The 26,234-nt window shown below is 34.5% G+C and overlaps 3 protein-coding genes across 3 annotated transcripts; 1 reads left to right on the top strand and 2 right to left on the bottom strand.

The window, feature by feature from the left end:
* The first annotated feature begins 4,485 nt into the window (after positions 1-4,485).
* On the top strand, positions 4,486-6,053 carry LOC110854954 (probable calcium-binding protein CML20). The gene is made up of 2 exons (XM_022103381.2): positions 4,486-4,642; positions 5,221-6,053. Exon 2 carries the CDS (start codon positions 5,221-5,223, stop codon positions 5,674-5,676), a length of 456 nt encoding a protein of 151 aa, XP_021959073.1. The 5' UTR covers positions 4,486-4,642; the 3' UTR covers positions 5,677-6,053.
* LOC110854953 (failed axon connections homolog) lies at positions 6,048-9,725 on the bottom strand. The gene is made up of 6 exons (XM_022103380.2): positions 9,272-9,725; positions 7,710-7,845; positions 7,534-7,637; positions 7,381-7,473; positions 6,381-6,724; positions 6,048-6,250 (listed from the first exon to the last, which is right to left on the bottom strand). Exons 1-6 carry the CDS (start codon positions 9,376-9,378, stop codon positions 6,171-6,173), a joined length of 864 nt encoding a protein of 287 aa, XP_021959072.1. The 5' UTR covers positions 9,379-9,725; the 3' UTR covers positions 6,048-6,170.
* A 410-nt stretch (positions 9,726-10,135) lies between these two features.
* On the bottom strand, positions 10,136-17,201 carry LOC110855148 (ABC transporter G family member 23). The gene is made up of 15 exons (XM_022103569.2): positions 16,931-17,201; positions 16,803-16,832; positions 16,570-16,687; positions 15,986-16,140; positions 15,834-15,904; positions 15,102-15,138; positions 14,949-15,042; positions 14,326-14,681; positions 13,548-13,794; positions 12,939-13,116; positions 12,295-12,410; positions 12,146-12,216; positions 11,552-11,814; positions 11,341-11,427; positions 10,136-11,050 (listed from the first exon to the last, which is right to left on the bottom strand). Exons 1-15 carry the CDS (start codon positions 17,020-17,022, stop codon positions 10,833-10,835), a joined length of 2,133 nt encoding a protein of 710 aa, XP_021959261.2. The 5' UTR covers positions 17,023-17,201; the 3' UTR covers positions 10,136-10,832.
* Positions 17,202-26,234: the final 9,033 nt, after the last annotated feature.

Below are 26,234 nucleotides of genomic sequence, written 5' to 3'. Positions count from 1 at the left end.
ACAATAAGAAACGATTGTTTAAATCTATGTGCATACGTATGTTCATGTTGTATATGTGAAGCGTGTTGATTTAATTCGACGCCACTGATTTTAGGATTAATGAAATTCGAATCTAACTTCATCGATATATTACAAATCGATAGGGTTGCCGCGGGTAGCGAAAATGCTACCCGTTACCCGACCCGCTACTCGCAGCATCACTACCCGCACCCGCACGGGTTCCCGTTACGCACGACCCGTTATGAGAATTAAGTTAAAAACTGATCAACCTTCGGAATAACTTTGATTTAATCAATTATTTGCTCATTTGGGTTAATTAATATGTATGTAGTTTGAGATAATGCTATGCAAGTAACGCATGCCCTAATTTGCTATGTACATACTGAGGGTGGGGCGTCCCGCTGATAACGATTTTGACCATTAATATCTATGGTGCTATTATAAATTTTGAATTGAAATTTTTATAATTTGTTCACCTTATAGTCAGCATTATGGGTGTAAAATTTCAATTCGCTAGTGTAAACGGCACCAGAGATATATGCATACGAAAAAATTGTTCTGTTCCAAAGCGATTCCAAAATTGAATTTTTTTAAGTTTCAGAATATTTTTAAAACACTCTAGAATTGTGAATTGTTCATAGAATTTAATGTGGGTGTTATGAAAATTTTTGGCATCTAGGTATGTGGCTTTCATAAACAACTCCAAACCTCCTAAAAGTTTGTTAACTTATTCCATACCAGGTGGATTTGCACAAAAAAAGCGTGAGTAACGTATTTTTGTGTGCTAAATGGAATTTTACAAATCTCAATAGTTGAAATTTTTTCATATTTATTAATTTAGGAGTTAGAGGAGACGTTACTGATGGTAATAGAGACAGATTTTGGAGTACACATATTTAATTTCGTGTTATGGAGTGAGTTGAGAGAAATTAGCGACATTTTGACAGTTTGGGGGCTGTTATAACTTTTACTCTGAAACTCTACACAGTTATATTTCAATCAAAATTTAAACTGCAATGTGTACTACAGACATAGGGTCACAGAATTTGCTATTTCCTGACATTTTTAGGTTATCAATAACTGCCCCATGTGCTTCCATATGGTAATTTATGTCTGGAACACAAAAAATCATCACTGTTGTACTGTAGGTTGAGTTGAAGGTCTGGTTCTTACAGAGAACTGAGATTTTGCACCTATAATGCCAACTCTAGTGTCTATCAATTCGCGAAGTTTCAAATTGAAATTACTACAAGTGCCAAAGATATTAAAGGTCAAAATCGTTATCAGCGAGCTGCCCTCCCTTTGGTAGATGTCATAAGTTGTTTCTGAAACCAAACTTTTTGTCTTACAATGGAAAGTTTTTCAAGCTACATCGGGAGTTCGTAGCGAATTATATTAATAAATCAAGCCAAAAATTAGGAATTACATGACACTTATCTTATCGTTGAACGACACTTTCGAAGAAAACTATTGGGGGACCAGAGTTCAAAGTCCAGCATGGTTTTCATTCAGTGGAGGGAAAGCATGGAGAAAATGTACTTAAAATTGAACTTTTCCAATATTTCTCTTCAAAGTGGCAAGTCAACAGAAAGATAAGTATCACGTTTTGATTTCAATGAGGTTTTCATACGAAAATCGTCTACAAATAGAATTGTTGCTTTCAACCAGGTTGATATTTTTCACCCGCACAATTTAAAATATCGTCAGTTTTGCATAAATACACACAAATACAAGTCAAATTAGTACCTATACACATATATTTTAGTGTAGACGAATTACGAAAAACAATAATTTCTCCGCATTTTCTGGACGTAAGTGTGTGTGGCTACCGTAGGCTTTTTAGGGTTCCGAAAATACACGCTCACTATACACGTTTGTTGCTGGCAAATGGCAAATTTTGAAGTGGATGAATAATAAAATTATGCTTCCGTAAATGTAAGGGCTGATGAGCTTCTACAAAACTTTGTTTGTGAGCCAATTTATGGCCAAAATTAAATAAAAACTGAGCAACCCGTACCCGTGCGGGTAGGTCCAGCTACCCGCAGATAACGGGTACCCGCAAAAATCGTGCGGGTATGCGGGTAACGGGTACCCCACCAGTTACCCTACAGGACGAATAAAATTTGAAATTTATTTGACGAAGCTCATATTTTAAGACAACCTGGTTTGCAATTAGAAATGTTGGTAATTAGTAAAACATATTCTTTCAATTGTTTTCAGAATCAATTCCATAAATATCTAACTTGCATTTATTAAAAACGTAATTCGCAAATACATTCTAACAAATTTTTCAGATAACTAACTTGTATTTAGTTATCATTTGGTAGATCAATTAATGAAATGTCAATCAATTAAAGAAATTACGCAGCCACCAGGTAATTATATACTTGCTCGAAGTGGGTGCAAAAGTCAGATCATGATTTTTGGTACATATGTACGTATGTTTTACAATTTTAAAATGTTGAAGGAACCCGGACGTTATCACTTAATTAGTAATTAGTAAATATTCTAAAATTTGAAGGTCTAACACAGAGATACATAAGTCAGTAAAAGGAGATGAACGGGCACTTGTTTGCAAAAAATCAAATTCTGGTATGTATGCAAGATTACTCGGTATGAAAAGTGACTGTTTAGGATAAATTCAACCGGTGGTACATAATTTTGTATGCATTATGCAAATTGACGTAACCTTCCATATGTTTCATAAAGGACCGTACTTATGTAAGTATATACGCCATCCATAAAATATATCCGGTACATATTCCTATCACTTGAAATGCTAGCAAGAATATCTGTACAACAAAAATATGCAGGTATACCTACATATTACCACATATATGTTGTAATTCGACCGACAGATTAGTAAGGCGTTTTTAATTAATTTACTTGTCCTGAATTATCATGTGACAGATCAATTAATAAAATTGCATTAATTAATTACGATTGCATTAATTACACAACTACTACAAATGTGAGGTAATTCCTTAAATCCTGACGAGTGGAAAGATTTGTGTACGTATGGTTTGAATAGATAAGCAGCAGTTATATAATATATAACTGCATATATTATATAATATATTTTTATAAACTGGCAAATATATGTACAATTATACAAGTTAGCCACAGTTCCAAGGTTCAATTGGTCAATCTAACTAATTGGACCGTTCAGTAATGTTGTGGTAATGAAAAATTTCCCACTCAGGAACAATTTACTACCAATCCGGTAGGAACTTAATACCAATCAATACCAGCACGGGGTATCTATGTGACTCTACCAGAGTTTTAAAGACTAGGTTTATGTACAAAATAACGAGCATTACCTTTATTAATGTAATTAAAAATTTTCCACTCAGAAACAAACTACTACCAATCCGATGAGAAAATATTACAATTTAAATATCAGCAAGGTGTTTATATGTATGGCCGCCAGAGCCATGCCGACATCTGGGAATATTAACATTGTAGGCTATCGGAAGAATCCGTTTATAAGTATTTATTTATAACATGAGAAGATGATCGGCCATTCGGACATCGAATAGACATTAGCCATTGGTCCCCGTGCATGCTTCCTCGAGCACTGTGTAGGTACGTGTAACTCCACAAGAGCTTTAACAGTATAGTTAAATGCATATGATAGATCATAAACAGTTCGTTGTGCGGTTGGGAGCAATGAGAAAGTAAAGTATTTCGTTGGTGGAATCTACATCAATATGCAACATAACCTTATCTTCAGATTTACGCAAAACTGGCACCACTAGTAATATTATTACTACGAGATGACAAACATGCCGGACCGGTGTATACTTATATTTACATACACACCCCACGGTGAGCGACATCGCTGGATTTTTTGCAGTGTAGATTTTTACTAATATGTATACACACATATGTACGTATGTAAATATGTAGATAAGTATGTCTAACTATTGCGGTGATTTTTTACACTTTTTAGCATACTGAACTAACCTGTGACCATCAGCATATTGGTATATAAATGTGCATGGACGAAAAAAACATAACTCAATGGGAAAAAGCATCGGTGTAGTTTATTTAATGTATAAATTCTTTAATTCAATTTGTAATACATATGTACATACATAGATGACATACATAGATACATGATTCCAACCCTCTAAACATTTGTATGTCTGTATGTACTTACATATTTATTTGCCACGATATATGGAACTTCATAAAACGTGAGCAAAAGTGAGGAGCAAGTTTGTAATGATTTATGGCAAAGCCAATCTCGCATAATTGTCACGTTGACCCTGACTTGCTCACCTCAATAGTTTACTGATTATCCATCCCAAAGTAAATATTCATTGTATGCACATTAAATCTTAATAAGCTTTTTTTTACTGAATAATCAATCACGTTCTCCACTAAAAACTGGATTCATAATGCAATAAATATTTGATGGCCAAGGTTGAACTTAATGAAGTCTGTACATTTAAATAATTATTGGATAAATAGTTTTATGATAATGAATAATTCTTCAGTCGTGGCTGAGTGTTTGCAGTGTGTGCATTGTTGTTTCTTTGGTTAAATAAAATTTGAAGTCTTGGAAAGAGGAAGACTATTTATTACTTTTTTGACATCTTTTTCAATAAGGCGACGCATCAAACCTTTAGCAAACACGGTATTTAAACTTTTCATGTCTTTGCATGGAGATAAGTACTTAAAATAAATACAGTTTTGTGACAAATTAGCGTCTACATGTTTACCTTGCTCCTGAAAGATGCAAATATTTGTCTCATACTTCTCATCAAGCTATATATGTAAAAAGAATAAGCATTTTGCACGGGATGTAGGAAAATTACTTGAAATGGTTAAAAAATTTATTTTATACTGTATTAAATTCGCTAAACTTTTAGTAAATTTTATCCATTTTCAAGTAAATTTTGCACAAAAAGTTGTCTTCTTGAAAACACAACTTTGAGTAATTTTTTTTGCTCGAGATTTTTTCTCGTGCAAATTTTAAATTACCTGCACTAGTTACCTACGTTGTTTAAATAATTGCAATACAGTTAATTCTAGTAATTATCCGTGAAACGACGCTGATATCTTGCGTTTCTACCACCCTATAACGTCTGCAAAACGAACAATTTCTTGCAGAAATTTCTCCAACCGATTTTTTTTGCACGACAGAAACTTAATTTTCCAGAAAAAAACTCCTCGTTTCTCTTACTTTCACTTTACATATTTCTTGTCTTTCAGATGTCTCACAACCGAAAGTATGACCGAGAAGAGGTAGAAACCGCCATGAAAAAAATGCCGACTTTTGCCGATAACAAAATCGACTTCGCCGATTTGGCCGGCTTCCTGGACAGCATTGGCTATACGTACACCGCTGAGCAGATGGTCGCATATGAAAAATTTCTTAATGAAGTTCACAACGGGAAGTTGGATCTCGACATCGCCATAAATTCCTTGGGGGTCGTGGATGATACGAAGGAACTCATGCGCACGCATATCGAAGCTCTTGACCTCAACAAAGACGGGGTCATTGATGAAGTCGATTTTAAAGCGATTGTCGAACTTATGTTAGCGCATGATCCCGCCTTTCCAAAAGTAGACTATGAAAAGTTTGTGGAGGAAGCGGACACCGCGAAGGATGGAAAAGTCAGCATTGACGAGGCTGTGGAGTGGTTCAGCAAAAATGCGAAACATTAATCAACATTAGGGCTGGTATAGCACTTTCTTAAAAATAATGTTATTCTGTTGAAAAGTAAGCACACTATCAATCCAGTATTACATACGTAAACCATATGTACTAAATCTAGAGCCCTCCTTGCCAAACGATACTCTTGATTTACTATGTACAGATGTAATTTATGTGCTTGACATACAATTCAGAGTACACTTACTTTTAAAAATTATTTTAAAATGTGTGTTCTTTATTTTCCAAAATATACTTATTTGTGTAACGTGTGAGATATTTTGTCTCAATTTTGGGATTTGATAAACAAATCTAAAGCTAAGTATTCTTAAAATTCGATACATATGTTTCGCATGAATTTGAGGAAATAAATGTATTGAAACTCTTGAAAGTCCTCATAGTGTTGTATTTAATAATTTGGTGCTTTAACAGTAAAATACTCACAATAAATGTAATATCAATGAATGTACATATATATAAAAGGATTGATAATATTTACTTGTCAACTTTAGTACTCGAAAGCCCATTCGTCAGCCCAGTATTGACTTCTGATCCTTTCACAATAAGCTTTCAAATTTGATGCTTTTTCTGAAAAAAATAAAATTCAAAAATTACGTAAATTAAGTGGACGAAGTATCTTTAAGTCTCTTGCCGGTTTTTGCTAAACTTTTTTACGTGGAAACCCGTCCTGATTACTATTTAAGCCTTAAATACCTACCATTTATAAAGTTAGAATATGGCGAATCCGGCAGACCCCACACGGCTTGGGCAATTTGACCAAATATAGCACAATCCTCTTCACAGGGTTCATTCCCCAAAATGTATTTTTTTTCTCCCAGAATATCCGACACGGTTTGCAAATCTCCCAAAAACATTGCATCCCTTTCTTCCCTCGAGTGACGCCCGATTCCATGCGCATTAACTTCATTGCTTAAAATCCGTTTCCAATACAATCGCACAAGTCGTAACGGAATTGGCCAGGTGAATGAACCAACTCTTCCAAAATCTTTGGCAAACTGGGTCCAACCATCGGGACGAATGAAGCGCCATAGTGGCATGGCCCTGCATATATACATATTTTTATAATATAAATTAAATTAATTAATTAATTAAATATAAATTAATATAAATTAATTAATTATTTAATGTAAATTTAAGGCTTAGATACAGATCCGGTCTAATTTTTTTTATCCGGCCATTTACCACATGTATCATGGGTCGGATCGGATCGGATCGAATGTTATATTAACTAGTCGAATTATCCGGTCGGATCGGATGTTATGGATACTAAAAGGTTGAATAATCCGATTGGATAAGATCCATTTTATAATTAGGTAAACCTTTTTCTTAGATAAAACGTCAATGATAACTTGTTAATCGGCGTATTTTTGATAAGATCACGTGTCGTAAATGGTAAAACAATCACTTATTATTATCTATCTCGTCATAAAAAGTATGTTTGTATCTCTTCTCTTGACTCAACCAACTCTTGAGATTATTCCGAGGAGGCAAAGTCAGATTAGATATTGTGCCAAGGCGTATCGTATATGCGGTCAGTTCTGGGAGTTCAATCCACTTAGGCTGCCAACTAAAGTGAGACTGAAGACGGTTAGGATTCAAACGTAGGCAAAAGTGGTGTAAAAAGTGGTCGAGATATTATCCGGTCGAATAAACATAATTTTTTGAAAATTTCAAAATTTTGGCCGCTATTCACATACCAGTACCACCGTTCTTCCAGCATGACCCGAACCGCCCGTGCCGTGGAAAGTTCTTCTTTTGTATAATTATTGGGGAAATTCACGTCAAATTTTCTGAAATTTTAAAAATAAATATCAAAATTTTTTCATAACTGTAGTCATTGAATTTCGAACTTTTTCAGAAACTGTAAAATCAAGTGAGAGTCTGATACATGTGCCCCATTTATTGAGATCCATGGCGTCTTGGATTTCACTCCGAAGGGATGATTTGTGTCTTTCTATTAAACGAAATCCACATTTTTAGGAAATTTGTGAATATGCAAATACATATTTATTCATGCAGAAATTACCTGATACTTTATTTTCCCCATGCGACAAAACAGCTCAATTTTAAGATCCCAAGGAATACAAGTCCCCAGAGGGAGCGACGTCATGGGAAAACAGTGAAGAATTACCAAATCTTTGGGCGTCTTCGCGTACAAATCTCTGCAACATTTCATACGTAAACAGATATTCTGTGTAATTATTCACGTCAACTTTGCAAAATCTCGTTTCATAACACACCATCGAAACTTTGCAATGTTTGCGAAATCAGTTGTATTTATTACAGAAATGAAAATTATGAAACTGAAAATGGGATGAAAAGTGAAAATTCGCTATACTTTTTTTTACGAAAAATCGTTTACGACGGTAATAAATGCATAGATTTATTTTTGTGTCGCATTTTTCTTAAAAAACTGAAGAATTTTGAATGAAAATTTTTGATTCGTTACAGCATCGCAAATCTACGAAACATTGCGAAGTTACGAAAATAAGCGAGGTTTACGGCTTTTAACAATTTGACGTGAATACCACTATCATTTTATTTTATTTTATTGCTTCTACAGAGCGTGTTTCAAGATACAAAACTCACTTTATTTTTTGATATAACAATTGTTAGAGAGACCTGGGATTATTGAAATTTGCATGTGTCGTACCCAGATAGTCAAGGAACATTTTTCAAAATACCTCTTAGTTCTGTGCAGCAACATGCCCCCACTAACCCCCACGGAGTGCGAGGTAGCCGGAAAAGAGTTTTCCAAAGATGAATTGTATCATAAAAAATTGTTAAGAAACTGGCGACAACTGAATTCAATGTCAGTCGAAGCCATATTTTCAGTGTATTAAATAACACTAGCATAAAGAGGCAGGGATCATTGGCTGGAGTTCCACATCCATTAAAGTGGAGTCCAAGATCAGCCAGGATCGAGGATGAGTTGTACTATATTGCAAATTTTATCAATAAGGAAAATCCGTCATCAAAGAAAAGTATGCAAAATGTTGGGGGTGTGTCAGGCAATAGTTTTTATGGTCAATCACTCTGACCTAAATAGACTAACGCGGAGGAGGACCCAGTGTACGCCCCCAAACCGTCTTACATTAAGTTTTTCGAAGTAACTTCGCGATAACTGTATAAAAAATTATTTTCCAGAAATAAATTGTAAACTGCAATTACTCTTGATGAGTCGCCTGACATTATTCAGATTAATTATTTTGGATTTGAGTAGTTGAACCAGAGATTTTCAAGTTGACGGCTCGGGCGCTAAATGGGTTTTGGAAAACATTTCACGGGCGGGTGCAACAAAATCACTTCAAAAAAGTGTCATACTTGGTAATGACATGGAAAAAGGGATTGCACCTCGATAGACAAACCAATGGGCTACACATTAAAGGAATTGACAAAATTCACAAACGAAAAATAAAGCTGTAGAAAAATAAACAAAAGTGAGTTTTGTATCTTGAAACACGCTCTGTATTATTTCTTGTTATTTATAATTTTTTTAAATTTAAATTGCATTACAGTAATTTATTTCTTATAGATACGTATCATTTTAAAATTTATGAAATGTTTTAATTTTTTGTAACTACTTACTGAATTCGTTTTTCCTCTCGTTTCTTGTAAATTTGAGACCCATATCGGATTCCTACCCATGATACGAATAATGGAATAATACAGTAATATAATATCGCGGAAATCATGGCACTCTGTAAATTTTGATTTATTTTATCACATCAATTTCCTCTTCAAATTTCTTTTTCTTTTACATTACAATATTTAAAGATAATAAACGTTGAAATTGCTAAAATGCTTAAACGCAAGCACACAGTGTCAATATTTAGTGAGATGAAAAATAAGAATGATCAACTCCCCTTAACAAAACTCTTCAAATGGTCATGTTGCACAATAAAGTTGTAGATATTTGTCCTCATTTTTTGTTTCTCTTTCCTTGATTCACCACCATGGTAAGATCAGTTGCTAAAAACTACATAAAAGATTGTGAATTCATGCTCTCTTAAAAAATAAGGTTACCTTTCTAAAATGTAAGTGCATTCTAAATTACAAATTAAATAAACTACATATTCATACTAAATCCAAAGTATGAAAAGTTAGCTTAATGAGTGATAAATTTAAATTTTGATTTGTACAATTACTTAATTTAATTTATAATTCAGGGTGCATTCGTTTATCAAAAGGGTGACATGTTTTTTTAAGAGTGTGCGCACATGTTTATGTACTTACTATACTATTTGATATTTGTGTGTGTACATAAATATTTATGTATGTATGTACGTACCCTTACCAGAATTTGTTTCTGGCTTTGGACGAGTTTCTTTCAATAGTAGGAAAATGCATGCAATTCTTTCAGTTTGTATGTATGTAAATATGCTAATTTTAGGTTAAAATGTTTACAGTTTTTTATGTGTAAATCCAGCCAACTATATACTAAGGGACGTGTTTCGTGTAAATGTTTACGTACATACTGATTTATTTGTAACTACTTAAATACTTATGTTACATAAACATTTACTTATTAATAAAACTTCGTTGAGGTTTGAGTTATTCACTGATTCATTTTTAGGATCAAGTGAGTTGTATTGTTAGCAATAAATAGAACTATATTTATTTAAATGGAAAGTAATACATAGATAAATAGTGTGGTTCTTACTCCGTATTTTGTGAATAGTACTTATGTAAATATATGTCTGTATGATTGCGAAGCGAATTTACATTTGCATTTTCGATTTAGCAGTACAAGCTGCACATTTCACAAACTCTACTACAAAGTGTAGATTTAATAAATTACAATTTAATAGGAATCATCCTCTCGATAAAACAGCCTTTTAACAATTGTAAATTGCATGTAGGTAATTAAATTCCCTTTTTAAAAATATATGCACTCCGAATACTCGCCAGCTTATTTCCTCGGGAATAGTACCAGATTAAGTAAATAATAATAATACTGCATTTACCTTAGAAAAGGGTACAACTATTTTTAATAATGCAAATTATCCATCGTAAACTATATATACATACGAAAATTACACATTTGTACAAATAAATAAGGAAAATGTTGCCGGCAACTAATCAGTCTTCTACAGCATCCAAACACTTCATAGTTCCGGCCAAATTAAAAAGTAGCCCGTACTTCCATCTACTTGTGTTTCCGACTTTCCACCAGTAACACGATCAAAACGCAGACTAAGGTCCATCCCAGAGAAGTGACGAAACCTCTCGTCACATAAAAGTTGTCTAATCCCCACCCCCTCGATGCGATCGACCTTAGTGCGTCGTTCGGGTAGGTGGAGGGCAACCAGTGGCTAAAATACTGGCGGAAATAGTCTGGCGACCACTCCAAGGGAAAAAACAGACCTGCAAAATTCCAAACATGATTATCCTTCGTGCCAATTTGTCCATTTACCTGGACTTGAATGCACTCTTAAAAATAATTCTAACACTTAATTTGAAACGTAAATGCACCCTGAATTTTATATTAAGTAAATCCGGATACTAAATTCAGGGTAAATTTTGCTCCTAATCGAGTTAACGTTACTCTTGATTTTGTATTGCTTACTTAATATCGAATTCAGAGTGCATTTACTTTTAAAATCTGTCACAAAATCTTTAAGAGTGTGTATGTATAAAAAATAAAATCTACCCACCTGACGCGGACGCCTGCGTAATGAAAATCCAAAGAACTATAATGATCGCTTCGAGCGCTGTATCCCGCAACGTTCCGATCATCCAACCTGCATAAAAATTATAAAAAAAACATATTTCACACTTTGTTAAAGAAGTTTTTAGAAAAATATTTCTCCAAACATTTGTGAGCAAAAATTTTACTTAATAATTTATCTATTTCATATTTATTACCGATCGCTAGTCCTTCAACGGACGCTAGGAAAACGAGCGCTAACATGAGCACCCACGACCCCTTGACCCGCATCCCGTACACCGCCGTGAGCAAAGTGACGAAGACGATGAGTTGGATGACAATCTTGGTCGAGTCGGTCAGCAAGGAGGCCGCGATGCGATGCCGCAGCGTCACACCGGCCGCGTAATCGCGATCTTCCAAACCTTCTGAGCGATCCACGATCCATACTATACCGCCCGACTGCGATAGGAACATCATTAACCTGTCGAAACCGGTAAATGTTAAATATTTTACAGTATTTCACAAAAAGGATGCAGGTTTGAAAATAATAGAAAATAATGCAAAAAAATTGCGAGGTGCAAAAAAATGCGAAAATGTGCAAGAAATTCCCGCCATCTAGCGAAGGGGAGAATTATCTGTGTTTAGCTTCTTGCATTTACTAAATACAGATCAAAATCAGGATAGGAAACTACTTTATTGCCCTTATTTACTGCAAATGGTTCCTTGCAAATTTTTGCACAACCGAGTTTCGCGAAAACTACAGCAATGTTAAGGAACGCTAAATATGCCCAAATTTATTTAAATAAACTTACACGACTAGCATAGCGGGCTCGGAAAATCGAATAATGCTTTCAATCCCCAAACCCCCATAGATCGCGTGGAACTGCAAAACATAAAAGAAAAAAATCGGTCATAAAAAATTTGACACTTTTTTTAGAAGCTGGATTAGCTTTATACTCACGTAAAGTGGTGGCTGGACAGATTCTTCACTGCCACCGCATGACGTTGCCATGGCGCCAATGTATTTTAAGTAGTTGGTCACAATTAATTGCTTTATCCAGGTGGCAGTTATAATATCTGTTAAACGATGTTACATTAATAGTTGTTCCTAATTCTGGCAAGGATGGAGTTGTCCGTGTCATGTTTGCCTAATTTGTCATATGTACATGTCATATTTGCTAATTTGACCATCCAATTTGTCACAATTCCAATGTCACGGACAAATTAAACATATAAATATGACGATTTGAACATGTCATATTTGGTTTATTTCTGATATGTCATGACGGCACATCCATAAACTCTAGTACAATCATAATTCAGCCCAATCTTCGAGTTATCTATATTATAAGCTGGAAATGTTTGTCTGCAACGGAAGTGAAAGTAATTTTCCGTGACGGAAGTAAAAATTGAGAAAGTTTCACTTCCCTCGCCAACAGGCATTTGTAGCTAATTTTATAGTAAAAAAATGATTCGCTGGAATTATGAACAATTCGACTTAATTTTCACGAAAATCAAATACGCTCTTGCCCGGCGGGAGACGGGCTTATACGCTAGTGTTTGTACATTTTCATACTTTTTAAATTCTTTTGTGGAAATGCTTACTTGACTGATCCATCGCGATTGAGATCGTGGTTCCATCAATGGTTTCGTTCGAAACGTAATTTCTCTCGAGTATCCGGTTCCTCATGTGGTTCGTGTAATTATGCGGGAACTCCACTAATGCTACTGATTTTCCAGCACGAATGTTGTACAACCCGTTCTCCCAAGAATCTGTGGTCATCTGAAAAAAAAACATACATATTTTTTTTTAGATTTTATGAACCTTATTTTTAAGTAAAATTCAAACTTAATTATTCTAAATGATCTAGTTAATTCTGAATAGTGCGTCATTAGTAATTCAAACCCAAATATGGGATGAATCGTTTTCAGGAAATAATTAAATTTGGGAATATTTTATACCCTCAACAAAATTGTAATTTACCCCAACTAAAAATAATATTTCGGATAATAATAATTTTGGTTAGCCAACTGAATTATTTCTTTTTTGGTAATTTAATTATTTTTTTGGGCACTTTTATGAAGCTATTTGCATATGAAATAAATAGCTTTGTCGGACTTTTTATCATTGTTTGAGTTATTAACTCTTATTCTTGGGATAAAACCAAATTTTATTGGGTTATTAAATTTGCACCCATTAAATTTGATACTTACCCAGTTGAACTCGTAAGGTTTGAAATTCCCGACGAAATCACAGATTCCCAAATTTTCGAAACATCGACTTGAACCATTACTCCTTTGTACATCTCTTCCCTCACAGTATTTCTCGAGTTGGGCATTATTTGTTAAATTTGGGTTCCCTGTGACTAACGAAACTCCAATATTTCTCGGCTCCAAACCCACCACGTTTTGCAGCACAATCAGGACCACGATCGGCATGAGGAGTTCGGCAAATACGAGTCTAAATGTATAGACAAACGGATTAAAAACAATTTGTATTTTCAGTTCAATTTAAAGAAAAATCTACTTTCCAAGAAAAATAGAAGTTTCTGAAAATTGATAAGCAATATGTCTGATGGGCTAGAAATTTTACAAAAAAATTTGCCACCAACAATAAAGACAATTCTTCTTCAAAATTAGTTACATCATCTAATCGTACGTACGTAAATATGCAAATTTTTAAAATACGTTCAACTTTCTCACAATAAATCTCCTCTTACTTTAATTCCCTAGATTTTCCAAATCCATAGCTTTGCATGTAGTACCAGAAAAAATTAGCATAGCTTTATAGTAGCAAAAGCTACATTTGTCTCAAAACTCCTAAGCTTCATGCCATTTTTTTTTTAATTTTTATTAAAAATATAGAGGCAGAGTGTGATTAAAATCTATAATCGTCATTTTATGCAACCTTAATTTATATGTTTAAAATTCATAGTGCATTTACCGTTAAAAAGGGTAACACTACATATTTTTAAGAGTGTGAGGCACCTACCTCCAGTCCCGCTTTCTCCTCCGCCACGCCTTAAGCACGAGCGCTTTTACGACGGATTTATGGTTCGTTTGTACATTGACGGGCGAGAGGACGACGTTGTCATGCAGGGTGATGGACAACTTCCGGTACAATTTCGCCTTCACGACGCCCGTCTCTTCGTCCTCGATGATCTTGTCGGGATCTATGGAAAGCGGTTTGGCGTTAAGGACGTCTGGGTTGGCGGAGATGGAGGGACGCGTCTCATGCTGGCGGCAGAGGTGAAGGGCCACGCCTTCCAGGGAGGTCTCGCCATACATTGTGAGAAGGGCGGTGGGCGTGTCTTCCGCGAGAAGTTGACCGCACCGCATAAAACCAACCTGAGTAAGACAACGGTACAAATTTAATTAGAGATTACAATTTTGAAAATGAACTTTCAATTTTCTAAATTTTATCATCATACGTAGAACTCTTAATGAATAACTCAACTGAAATGTGAACGCAATTTCGAAATAAGTTATTCAATTTTTTAATGTATATATTTGTTTATTCATGACAAAGGATTTTCAAGCTAAAATTAGAAAATCTTCAAAAATAGCTTTACCATAAAAATTGAAATTTACCAACAATAATAAAATTTGACCTACCTTGTCACACCGCTTGCACTCTTCGATATAATGCGTCGAAATTATAATGGTGGTCCCTCGCGTGCGTGAAATTTCGAATAAATGTTCCCAAATTCTAAAAATTTGATTCATACATAAATAATCATCTTACAAAACATTCATTAAATTTCATACCTTTGTCGTAACAGAGGATCCAGGCCGACTGTTGGCTCTAAAATGGGGTCATCATTAAGTTACATCATCTTACAAGGGACACTCACGACCTGTCGTTTGAGTCCAGGATACCCACCATGTTTTTTAGAATCTACTAGGACCCCAGATGAAGGATTCATTCATATTTCCGTGTAAAACTCATATTTGGCGCCGTGCCGTGGCGCCAAACTTAAAAATTTGCATTTTCGACCAATTTCAAACCCTCATAACTTTTGCAGATTATGTAGGATTTTCAAATTTTTATGCTTAAAATGATCACACAAGTCCAAATTTATGAGAAAAAAATAAAAATAAAAAATTTCTAATTTTTGAAATATTTCTAGCATTTTTCCGACGAACCCTCATTTCTAAGAAAATTACGAAATTTTGCGAAAATTTAAAAGCAAAAATTTTGGAAAAAATTTCATGGGATACGAAAGTTGAACTCCTTGTCATGATTTTTGCAAAAAATTTTGAAAATCCGCCCAGGATTTCAAAAGTTATGGCGGTTTCAAAAATAAAAACATTGAAATTTGGCGAATTTGGCGCCACGGTACGACGCTAAATATGACTTTTACACGGAAATAAGAATGAATCCTTCATCTGGGGTCCTAGTAGATTCTAAAAAACATAGTGGGTACCCTGGACTCAAACAACAGGTCGTGAGTGTCCCTTGTTAGTCTTAATTGTAAATTGACACAAATTATTTATTACCGTCGAGAACGAGGAGGGCAGGATTGTGAATCATAACCACGGCTAAGGACACCCTCCGCTTCTGACCCCCACTGTACATGCCAATTTAAAACAAATTTAAATTTCCAGCTACCCAACTGACCACGTGGCATTTCTGATTTAAATTTGCATACCTCAAATGCTGAATTTGTCTCGACAAGTCTGGCAAGTCGAGAAAGCTGGCGAGGAACTTGATCTTGTTTTCTATCGCTTTTTCCGACATGCCATAAATTAAGCCAAAGTGGTGCAGCGCTTCGTCAATAGTTAACACGTTGAGGAGAGAAATGTCCTGAAAAATGTTGTTACAAATTTTATTTACAAAGTTTTTCATAAATATCTAATTTTTGTAATGGTTTCACTTTCTTATTTTCAGAACCATTGGCACAATTCACGGAGTCATTGCTAACTTGTAACCTTCATAAAATAATTTCATACATAAGTTTTACAATATGAAAAGACTGGTGTAATTTAAGATTGATCTGATTTTCAAAATTGTAAAAATTTGTAGACTAATTTTCCTTCGAAACATTTTTAAACTTTTGCAAAAATATTTGAGTTTACAGATTTTACGGATAGTTTTGCAGGGTTACCCAGACCTGCGTTAATTGCCTCATTTTTTTCCAAAATCGTGTTTCACATAAGTATTTTTTAACCGTGTTAATTTCCGATCTATTTTTTGGCAAGTTTACTAATCTATTAATTTGACAAAATCACTTACTTGTGGCATGTAGCCGCACAAGTGACCCAGGTGACCGTTCCTCTGTTGTCCGAAGACGATAAGGTCACCACGGTCGAGTTGTCGCAGGCCGACGACGCATGAGAGAAGAGTCGTCTTTCTAAAAAAAATCAAAAATATTTATTTTTCACTCTTCAAATTTTGCATGCGCAAAAAATTCGCAATAATTTGCATAAATATTTCATGCATTTTTGAACTTATTTTCGTAAACTCACCCGCACCCACTCGCACCGAGGAGTCCATAACTAAATAAATTAATTAATAAAATGACGATAAATTAATTTTACTTGTCTGATGTTTTTTGAAAGTTTTTTTTAGGAAATTTCAAATTTGAAAAAAGTACATTTCTCCCCGAGCCACGCTCATATTGAGATCTTTCAGAATGTAGGATCCTTTAAAGTATGACTTGGTCCCGTTTCTCACGCGTAACGCCATTATAAATTTTATTCTTAATTTGGCAAAGTCTTTAAAAAATAAACTCTTTCCAGAAAGTTTAAATTTCAGGCAAAATTTGTCCCACTTTTTTTAGAAATTTTATACAAATCTAAATTTTCAAAGGGAAAATATATCCTCATCACCCGAACAGGAACTACTTGTCTTCACTTGAAGGTGTAAATTATCACTGGGCTCGTACGTGGAGAGGTTGTTGCATTTTAATAACAACAGTAAATAAAACATAATCGTCATAGAAATGAATGGAAAAATCCGACAGGGTTCCGCCACCCAACATACATAAATTTGCATATGTTAAGCAAAATCAAACGAACAAATATTTTTTTGCATGGAGACGGACTAAAGTATTTGCACATATTTATGTACCTACTTATGATCCATGTACAAATACGGTGAAAAGATACCTTCACTCAACAGGGTTTAACTTGTGATAATCACAATTTGTGATTTAGCTGTGATTTCTGCGATTTTCGCACGCTGTGATATCTTCGCCAATTATGTTTTGTGATGATGTAAGGTAAGCAATAAGGTCGCATAGTTGCATAAAATTAAGTAAAATCACATTTTTGTAGAATTTTGCATACCTTAATTGCTAGTGGATTTTAAAATCCACTTTTAATGGGTTTAAATGGGTTTTAATGGATTTAAAACAAATTGAGACTTTAAAAAACCCTTTTGCCAATAAATAATAACTGTCTTCATATCGCCATATTTTTGCACATTCCTTCGCCAAACCCTGTCACACTTCACGTACGCAAGTTCAAGTTCATACACAACTCTCACCTGTGCTGTGTTATTGTGCATATCTCATCAACACATCATCGCGTGACCACCTCTCACTCATTGCACACCCAAATCTCGTCAGTTCTGATTCCAAGACTAGTTTTTTGTCCTCAATTGGAATCCCCAGTTCCAAGGGTTTTACATAACATACTTACACAATCCAACGCAACTTGTTATTATTATTTATTACGAATTTTTGGGAATGCGTTTTCTTAATCACGTCTTCGCAAAAATATGATTCATTTCCCGTTCAAATAACTTCATTTACCTTCAAAACAAACACGCTTTTGATGAGTTCTAATTATTTTTCCGACACTCTTAAAAATAGTGTTACCATTTTGAAAAGTAAATTCAGTGTGAATTCTAAGTTAAGCAAGCTATAAATACTAAATCAGGTGCAGCATTAACTTGATAAAGAGTAAATTTTGCTCTGGATTTAGTATAATTTATCTGATTTAGAGGGCATTAAATTCTCAAAGTACTTATTATCATTATTTTTAAGAGTGTGCCTGGACCGAAACATGACGGTGTAGACGTTGCCTTGCCCCAGTAAATATTTTTGCAATTCAACCTCATGCGAGTTTTTCATGTGCATTGTGCAAAATTTAGCATGTCAACATACTTTTAATGTCAACAAAATGCTGTGAAGTTTGACGTCATCGTTTCCCTAGAAAAATATATATGTAAATTGTTGTGTGCAAATTTATCCAGCAAGAAATGATAAGGATGTTTATGTAACATGCAATTTTTTTACTTCTTCTTAAAACAGCTTCGACGTGGCAGAGATCCTGAGGTATGTAAATGCGACCATTAAAATGTGGCATCAATTTTTCGTAATTCCTGTCTTGAATTGAGCAACTAGCACAGATATTTTATGTGCATAATTAATGTAACCATGGACCATGCTGACCATGGAAACTGCAATGCATGCGTGCATATTCATTATTGTATTCTTGCCTATTGCGAATAATTGCTTGATAGCATTTTCGGAAGTTTTTAGCAATACTCTAAACGAAAAATGCTATACAACAATACAAACATATCAATTTTTAAATTTTGCGTGTTAAGAAATTATGATGTAGAAATGTAATGGCTTTCCATTTTCAAAATATGTATGTATCAGCTAGTTTTTGCAAGTATTTTCTTGTAATGGTAAATCCAGATTTTTAAAAGCGCCTTATGTATTTTTCACCGACTTTAACAAAATTGTGCGAAGTATACCTACCTACACCGTCACTTTGTTATTCCCCATTATATAATTTGCTCATTAACAAAAACATAGCATTGCGAAAAACATTTGCTAAATGCAATTTTAGTGCACATTTTCCACCACAAGTTCAGCATTTTTTATGTACAGTAGGTAGATTGTGGGAATATAATTATGTATCATGTTAAGCACCTCTTCCCTGAGACTGACAGACTGCAAATTTACAAATATTTCGTAATATGTATCCAAATTTCCAGGCAGGAATGACGCCCCGTGGTGGGAAATACATACATACATACAGCCATTTTTATGTACTTTTTACGTCATGCGTATGTAAACCCAACTCAAGGTACACACACACGTGGCTTTTTTGCCTTTATGTACTTAACAAAACAGCAATTTTCTGCACTAATCTGGCCATAATTGTGTATTCTAGTAAAATTAATTAATTTCTCGTCAACTGCGAAGAACATGAATTAGGCAATTAAGGAAAACAAAGCCCATGCTGTCTTAGGCACGTTTCATAATTTTGGAGACAAAAAATAAATGAGTTGTGCACTTTCAGAAAATGAGTACATGTTAAAACTCAGAAAAAAATGTGTAATCCATCCTGGACAAAGAAAGCTAATGTATGTACAAATTCGGTCTGAGACAAGACTTTGAGATGTTTCCCAATACGAAATGGGATGGAAATCCCAACCTATTTCGCATCCGACTCTTGACCACAAATTAATCCTCCCTCTTGCTTTCTGACTAAATAATTATGTGTTTACGTTGGGGTCATGCAAGTAGGACGTGGTCAATTTACGAAGCCTTCGTTCGACACTTATTTACTTTTAATGGGAGATGACTCAAGTTAAACGTTTGTTATAAAGCTTCTCCCTAGTGCAAATTTACACTAATTTATGCATAAATTTGCCCCAGTTTTCTGCATAAAAACTGTATTCAGAACGATTTCTGCAGAAAACTTGACAGGACCATGCTTAAACGATTCTCCAGAATAAAACGCACAGAAATTTTGGGTAGGATTTTACAAAAAAAACCTACAGTGCAGACTCCATATAGCCCGAGTCAGGGACAGAGTCCCTGAATCGGTGATTCAGAGTTCTAAATTTTTCTCCGAATTGACCGACATAATACACAAACTCCGTGATTTGGACAGTTTAATGTGTGTTACATTTTTTATTATTTGGCATCAAATCCCTTAACAACTTGAACTTCCAAAGCTGTGTGTGCTATCCAGAAGTGGTTTTTATCCCCCATACCAAATTTCAGATGGAAATAGCAACTTTTAAATTAGTATTTATTATAAATTAGTATTATAAATTAGTATTAGTAATTATTTTAAATTTTAAAAACGGTATGGGTCAGCCTCCAGGGTCACTCTGGTTGCACTTTGCTTACTTTTTCCTTCAAATTCTTTCGTAGGAAGCCATTAAGTACCACCATGCAGGATTTCATGTTTTTAAAGCAATTTCTAAAAATCGGTATGGATCACCCCATAGGGTCGCTCCAGATAAAAATTTTACCAATTTCATATCATGTTCCTACATTAAGACCCATTAGCAACCTCTCTACCAAATTTCAGCTCGATATGATGATTTTGAAAAATCCGTATGGGTCACCCTATGGGGTCCCTCAAATTGAAAATGTTTCCAACTTGAAGTAATTTTTATCCATTAGGAACCATTAGCAACCTCTGTACCAAATTTCAGCCTTCTACGACAATTTTGAAATTTTGGTGCATAATACCCCACCCACTCCGATGAACCCCACGGGTCAACCACTGGACCGATTTCACGCATCCTCGAACTCGTTTCCTAACTTTGTCCAATATGCGTATGGTAAAAATTTCAAGTCAATCGGTTCAGCCGTTTTAGCTCTATCGTGCCGGACAGACAGAAAGACGGACGGACGGACATGACGGTTCCATAAGCCCTGACTCGGGCTAAAAATCTATAGAATACAATATGCATCGAGGTTTTGTCCATTTCTGTAGAATTCGGAAAAAGTAAACTCTATTTGACTGACTAGTGAGATTTCTATAATGTATAAATTATACATGCGCTTGAACAGTCCATGGATTATTAATCACTTAATTGCCCATGGTCATTTTAATCCATGCCTATGCCAATTATTATTTGCATTAAAAGGACACCATTGCGCAACATATTGAAGACCTTCCGCAATGCTCATTTTTACTCTGATTCTGATCCTCCAACATTTACATGCACATGCTGTAGAACTTTTTTTTTCTTTGTAGGTGGTGTATTTATGTATAAAAATTTGTTAATTTTAAAAAAATATACGTTAAATCTGCAGGAATGAGACCAACCTGAAAAATGTTATCAATTAAAAAAATTAAATGTAGATCAAGTTCCCTCGTTTACAATCAGGATCGGAGTCAACATTTTTTGCGAACCAAACAAAATATATCAATTTCATTGATATTCTTGCCGTTCTTGTATATAATGGCAACCATTTAAAAAATAAGGCGACCTTTTTCATGTAAATACCTTGTACATGCGTAACCTTTATGCAGCTTTACCTATTGGGTACCTTAACCAAACACTCTTAAAAATGATGTGACTGTTTTGTAAAGTAAGTGCGCTTTCTGAATTCCAAATTACCTATAAGTAAGCTTTACTAAGGAGAGATTAAGCTTTATTCTTTATTAAGGTAACGTTACTCTGGATTCAGAACACTTTAAAGAATTCAGAATTATGAGTGTATTTACTTTTTGATAGAGCACCATTATTTTTAAGAGTGTACATCTTTGTAATACACCAAAATTGAATTGCATTCATGTCCATGACCAGGACCTTCATTTGGATATGTTTGCATTACATAAACTCACAATGGAGGTCTCCCAACGTATGGTTAAAGATTTGGAGCAAACTAGCGTCAATCGATTGCAAATATAATTAGTATGAAATTTGCAAATGGAACCATTTGCCAATGCTCACGTTTTACGGAGATATTTGCACAAAAAGAGGAAAAAACTCACCTCCAAGGCTGGCAAATTTTATATTTCCCAAATTTGTTGCGCATTTTTCCCGCTTGGGATGCAAATATCTCCGCCAAACCTGCGCATTGGAAGATAGTTCCATTTGAAAATTTCCTACTAATTATATTTGCGATCGATTGATCTAGTTTGGCCCAAATCTGTGAGCATACGTTTAGAGACCTCCATTGTCAGTCATTCATTGGATTGGATATTGCCCAGCTCTGGTTGTAAATAAATGCATTATGCTCCAGTAACAATTTTAGATGTGTAATTATCTTAATTTTCCTCCCTTCCGGATAAGATAGGCGACTTACTGAATTTGGTGAATTTTTAGCAATTAATATGAAAGTTATAGGTACAAGATTGTTAAACATATATATTTATACACGCACTTATGTATGTACATACATTCCTCAGCCTCATGTGATATGTGTGTCTTATTTCAAGATGTAAATATATGCCATCTAAAGGGACCGCGCAAACAGTATAAACTCTTTTCGCCGGCTTATCAGGTAAGATAATGCTACCATACACTCTTAAAAATAATGTGACTCTTTTCATCAGCACATGCTCTCCAAACTCGATATTAAATAAACTGAACTAAATCCAGAGTAAACTTTTCTCTTTATCAAGTTAACATTACGCTGGATTTCGTACAGTTTCCTTAACTTAGAATTCAGAGTGCAGTTACTTTTCAAAACTTAACATTATTTTTAAGAGTGTATCCTTCCTACGTAAATATTTGAGGTGTAGCTTGTAAATATGTATGCGTGAAGACTTATGATGAAGGATGCATATTTTTATTGCACAATTTTTGCACGGTCCTCTTCAGAGACCAGTTTCCTATAAGGTAGGTTAGTTAATCTCTTGTTAATTCCTGTTCTTAATATCTCACTCTCTTGGGATTCCCCAGCAGAAAAATAAAATCCTGACTAGTTCAGAATGCTAAATTGTTCACTTTATAAGTCGCCGACTTGTTGCAAATTGCCAAAAATTTCCTAATTAAATTGAGCCATTCAACTCTTCATTTTGGGGAGGACATAGTTTTGTTCACGGTGCGTAAAGAATGTCATAAATTTTACAGTTTTTTGGAATTTTTTCTATTTTAATTGTTTCTTACATATTTGATATTGGTAGAGACCAATAAATTACGACACACTTCTTGCACGATCCCTTTAATATGCCTTGTTTTAAATAAACTATATATCTTTTATCAGCCGTAATAAAACCCAGTTTTTTATCATCAATAAACGTGACAATGTTATACATATATCGCCAACTTAATTTACATATTGTCTAAATACATTTGTATGGAACGTTTGGATGAATCCGGTACTTCATTTTCTTTCTCTTGATAAACAGAAAACCCAAGTCCATTAAAAATGACAAAAGTGGATATGCATGCATCTTATGAACAATAACAAAAACACATACATTTTTATGTCTGAGAAGACTTATAAATAAATAATTACGGGTAAAAGTGAAACTTCGTATTTAGATGTTTTCTAAAGACAATAACAACTTAGTTATGGAAAACTAAACACATTTTTATACTATTTTTCTCAATAATATCTGTACATGAAGGCAATGTGATTACATCAGGACCTCCGATATCTGCAGAGGGAAGAAACAGGTTCATTTTTAGTAGACGTAAATCTGACAAAATGATATAAACTCTTACCTACATACATTAGGGGTCGTCCATAAATTACGTATCGCGAGAGGGGAGAACGGGGTCTAAACTTCCAATAATATTGTGTCTATGTGACACATGTTACAAGGGGAAAGTTGATAAAAATTAGCGATTATTGCCTTACGTAAATTATGGACCGCCCCTTAGAAATATGCATATTATTAGTACATACATACATGAATAGCAAAAATCATCCTCACCAAGAAAATTATATCCAAGTAAATATTATTGTGGGCAGGAGTAATCGATAATTTTAGACTTAAGGAGCCGTACATAAAGCATGTGATTGATTTTCGGAGAATTTCTATCCCTGCCTCCCGTAAGTCCGATGTTATAATTCATGGGAGGGATAGCATGCCTTTACCCCTCAAACCGATCACACGCTTTCTGCACAGTCCTTTATTACGTTGAAAATTATCCTGGATAGAAGAATGTGTATTTCTCTCTCAAGAACATTTGTTTAGTCGTCCAACGTTAACTTCTTTTCCTTATGGGAATCTCCATGAAGTGCATAATTTGTAAATATTGCAAGTCGAAAAACTACGTACGTCCCTAAACCTAGTTTCAATCTCCCCGGAGTAAATTACATATTAATTATGTTTCTACTTGCAAAATTCCAAAACTTCTTACGAGTTCTTAGCTGACAGCGTGAGACAAATATTTCAAAATTTCCATTTCTATGTATATATGCAACTTAACGTACGTCATTGCGATCATGTATTTTAAAAATTAATACTTAACAGGCTGACACAAAATTTTCATCGATTTTGTACCAAAAAGTTTGACATATTTAAATACATATGTATATGGTTCAAATTGAATCATTCAATCACTTTTATCAATTTAAAACGTAGTAAATTTGTAAATATATGATTTAATTCCTGAGTTTTACGTTTTTGGTGTGCTCATTACTGTCGCTGCGACATCAAGTTAGATCCTATCCGTCAAAAACTTTTAGAGGGATTTTTTATTTTGAGCTTTTCATACCTATTTAGAGTATGCGGGAAGTCTGGAAAATGACGCGCTTAAGATCTGGATTACGTTACCATAATTGTTGGAACACGCTTTAGCTGCGGATTTAAATATTATAGCAAACAATACATGCAGGTAAATATTACCTGGATAGAAGTAACTATTTACATGTATATCCTGCAACTATTAACACCTTGAGATTTACCAAGATTTCTGTTAACTAATTGTCTACCCTCAAGATGAGGAAAAATCTCGTTAAACTATTTGTCCCACGTTAAAATCAGGTAGATTCTTGTTAGCTAATCCGATAATATTGAAATGAGGAAGGAGAGTTAGTTTAATTAATCGTTAAACGCTAAAAGGAGGAGGAGGATTAATTAAGTAATCATTAGTCGAATATTATTCTTACGTGCTAGATTATTAGCTAATTAATCGACACACCTTGAGAGAGAAAAGATCTCAGGCCTGTATAAAAACAAAATTGATTCAACCATTAGACGAATCACTTCACGGGGATTCCAATAAGGAAAACGTTCTCATTATTGGAGTTATCGACCATTCTTGGAGGAGAAATATGCACATATTTTCTGCAAGATAGCCAAGGGTTATGTATAGAGGACCTCACATTATCAGTCCACTTTAGTTTGAATCTTTGAACTTGAATATGCGTGAATTTGAATCCGGAACAAAAGATGATTTATCCTCCTTTTTATTCCAATTCTTGGTTGGGTTGGACAAAGTTTTATGCATTTTATTTCAATGTCGTATATTATAACGATATGTCCGTTTCATGGTACTTGTCCCTTTCCAAGTGCTCATCTCTTAAATGTATCATTGAAGGTACACATTACGAGTTCGCATCGCAACATAAGTCTTTCTAAATTGCCAATTTCGAATTTTGCCAATCAACGAAGTGACGACACTTGGTTGATTGGATACGGATTGCTGCGAATGGATGTTTTTCAAATGTCTTGCATTTTATAATGGGAAAAATTCGTAAATTTTCATAAGTTACCGAAATTTTGCATTTGGAATTTATAAAATTTCACAAGACCTGTAATTTCGTATGACCGTTATATGTACATATGTATGTATGTACATACTCGATGAAGAGTCTAAAGTTTCTGCAGGTGTGCGTAAGGGTAATGAAAATCCACATGCAAATCTAAACCAGTCGAAGAACTGAGATCAGATTGCTGCAATTGGACAAAGTAATTTGCCCATCCTTGAATGAAAAATCCGGAATTGAGCAAATTCCGAATTTTTAATTTTTTTCCAGTTTTTGACCACATACATATATCTGACTTCCCCGAATTGATGTATTTGTTTGTAATTTAGCATCCACTTTAAATGGTTAAAAATACAAAATTGGCCAATATTACGTGCATATTAGCCATTCATATTTAAAAATATGTAAAATTACATTTTGGGCCATTTCCATGCACTCGCGTTGCATGCAAAAAAATGCATGACACAGTCAACAAAGAGCGATGGTTGAATTGTGGGTGAAGTGATACCGCGCGAGCGTGCAG

This window comes from Folsomia candida, unplaced genomic scaffold (assembly GCF_002217175.1).
Source record: "Folsomia candida strain VU population unplaced genomic scaffold, ASM221717v1 Fcan01_Sc011, whole genome shotgun sequence".
NCBI classification, from domain to species: domain Eukaryota; kingdom Metazoa; phylum Arthropoda; class Collembola; order Entomobryomorpha; family Isotomidae; genus Folsomia; species Folsomia candida.
Note: the sequence above shows the minus strand (reverse complement) of the source record. Positions and strands in the feature narration are given on the sequence as shown.

Bases quoted from the DNA above. Each gene is read 5' to 3' on its own strand.
- LOC110854954 (XM_022103381.2), top strand. From the start codon at position 5,221: ATGTCTCACAACCGAAAGTATGACCGAGAAGAGGTAGAAACCGCCATG.
- LOC110854953 (XM_022103380.2), bottom strand. From the start codon at position 9,378: ATGATTTCCGCGATATTATATTACTGTATTATTCCATTATTCGTATCA. The intron at 7,638-7,709 runs GTAATTTCTGCA...TTCGTTTAATAG, and splicing joins TGGGGAAAATAAAGTATCAG to AAAGACACAAATCATCCCTT. The intron at 7,474-7,533 runs GTTCGAAATTCA...TTAAAATTTCAG, and splicing joins ATTTTACAGTTTCTGAAAAA to AAAATTTGACGTGAATTTCC.
- LOC110855148 (XM_022103569.2), bottom strand. From the start codon at position 17,022: ATGGCGTTACGCGTGAGAAACGGGACCAAGTCATACTTTAAAGGATCC. The intron at 14,682-14,948 runs GTAGGTCAAATT...TGTCTTACTCAG, and splicing joins AGTGCAAGCGGTGTGACAAG to GTTGGTTTTATGCGGTGCGG. The intron at 12,217-12,294 runs GTGAGTATAAAG...TATGTTTTGCAG, and splicing joins CTGTCCAGCCACCACTTTAC to TTCCACGCGATCTATGGGGG.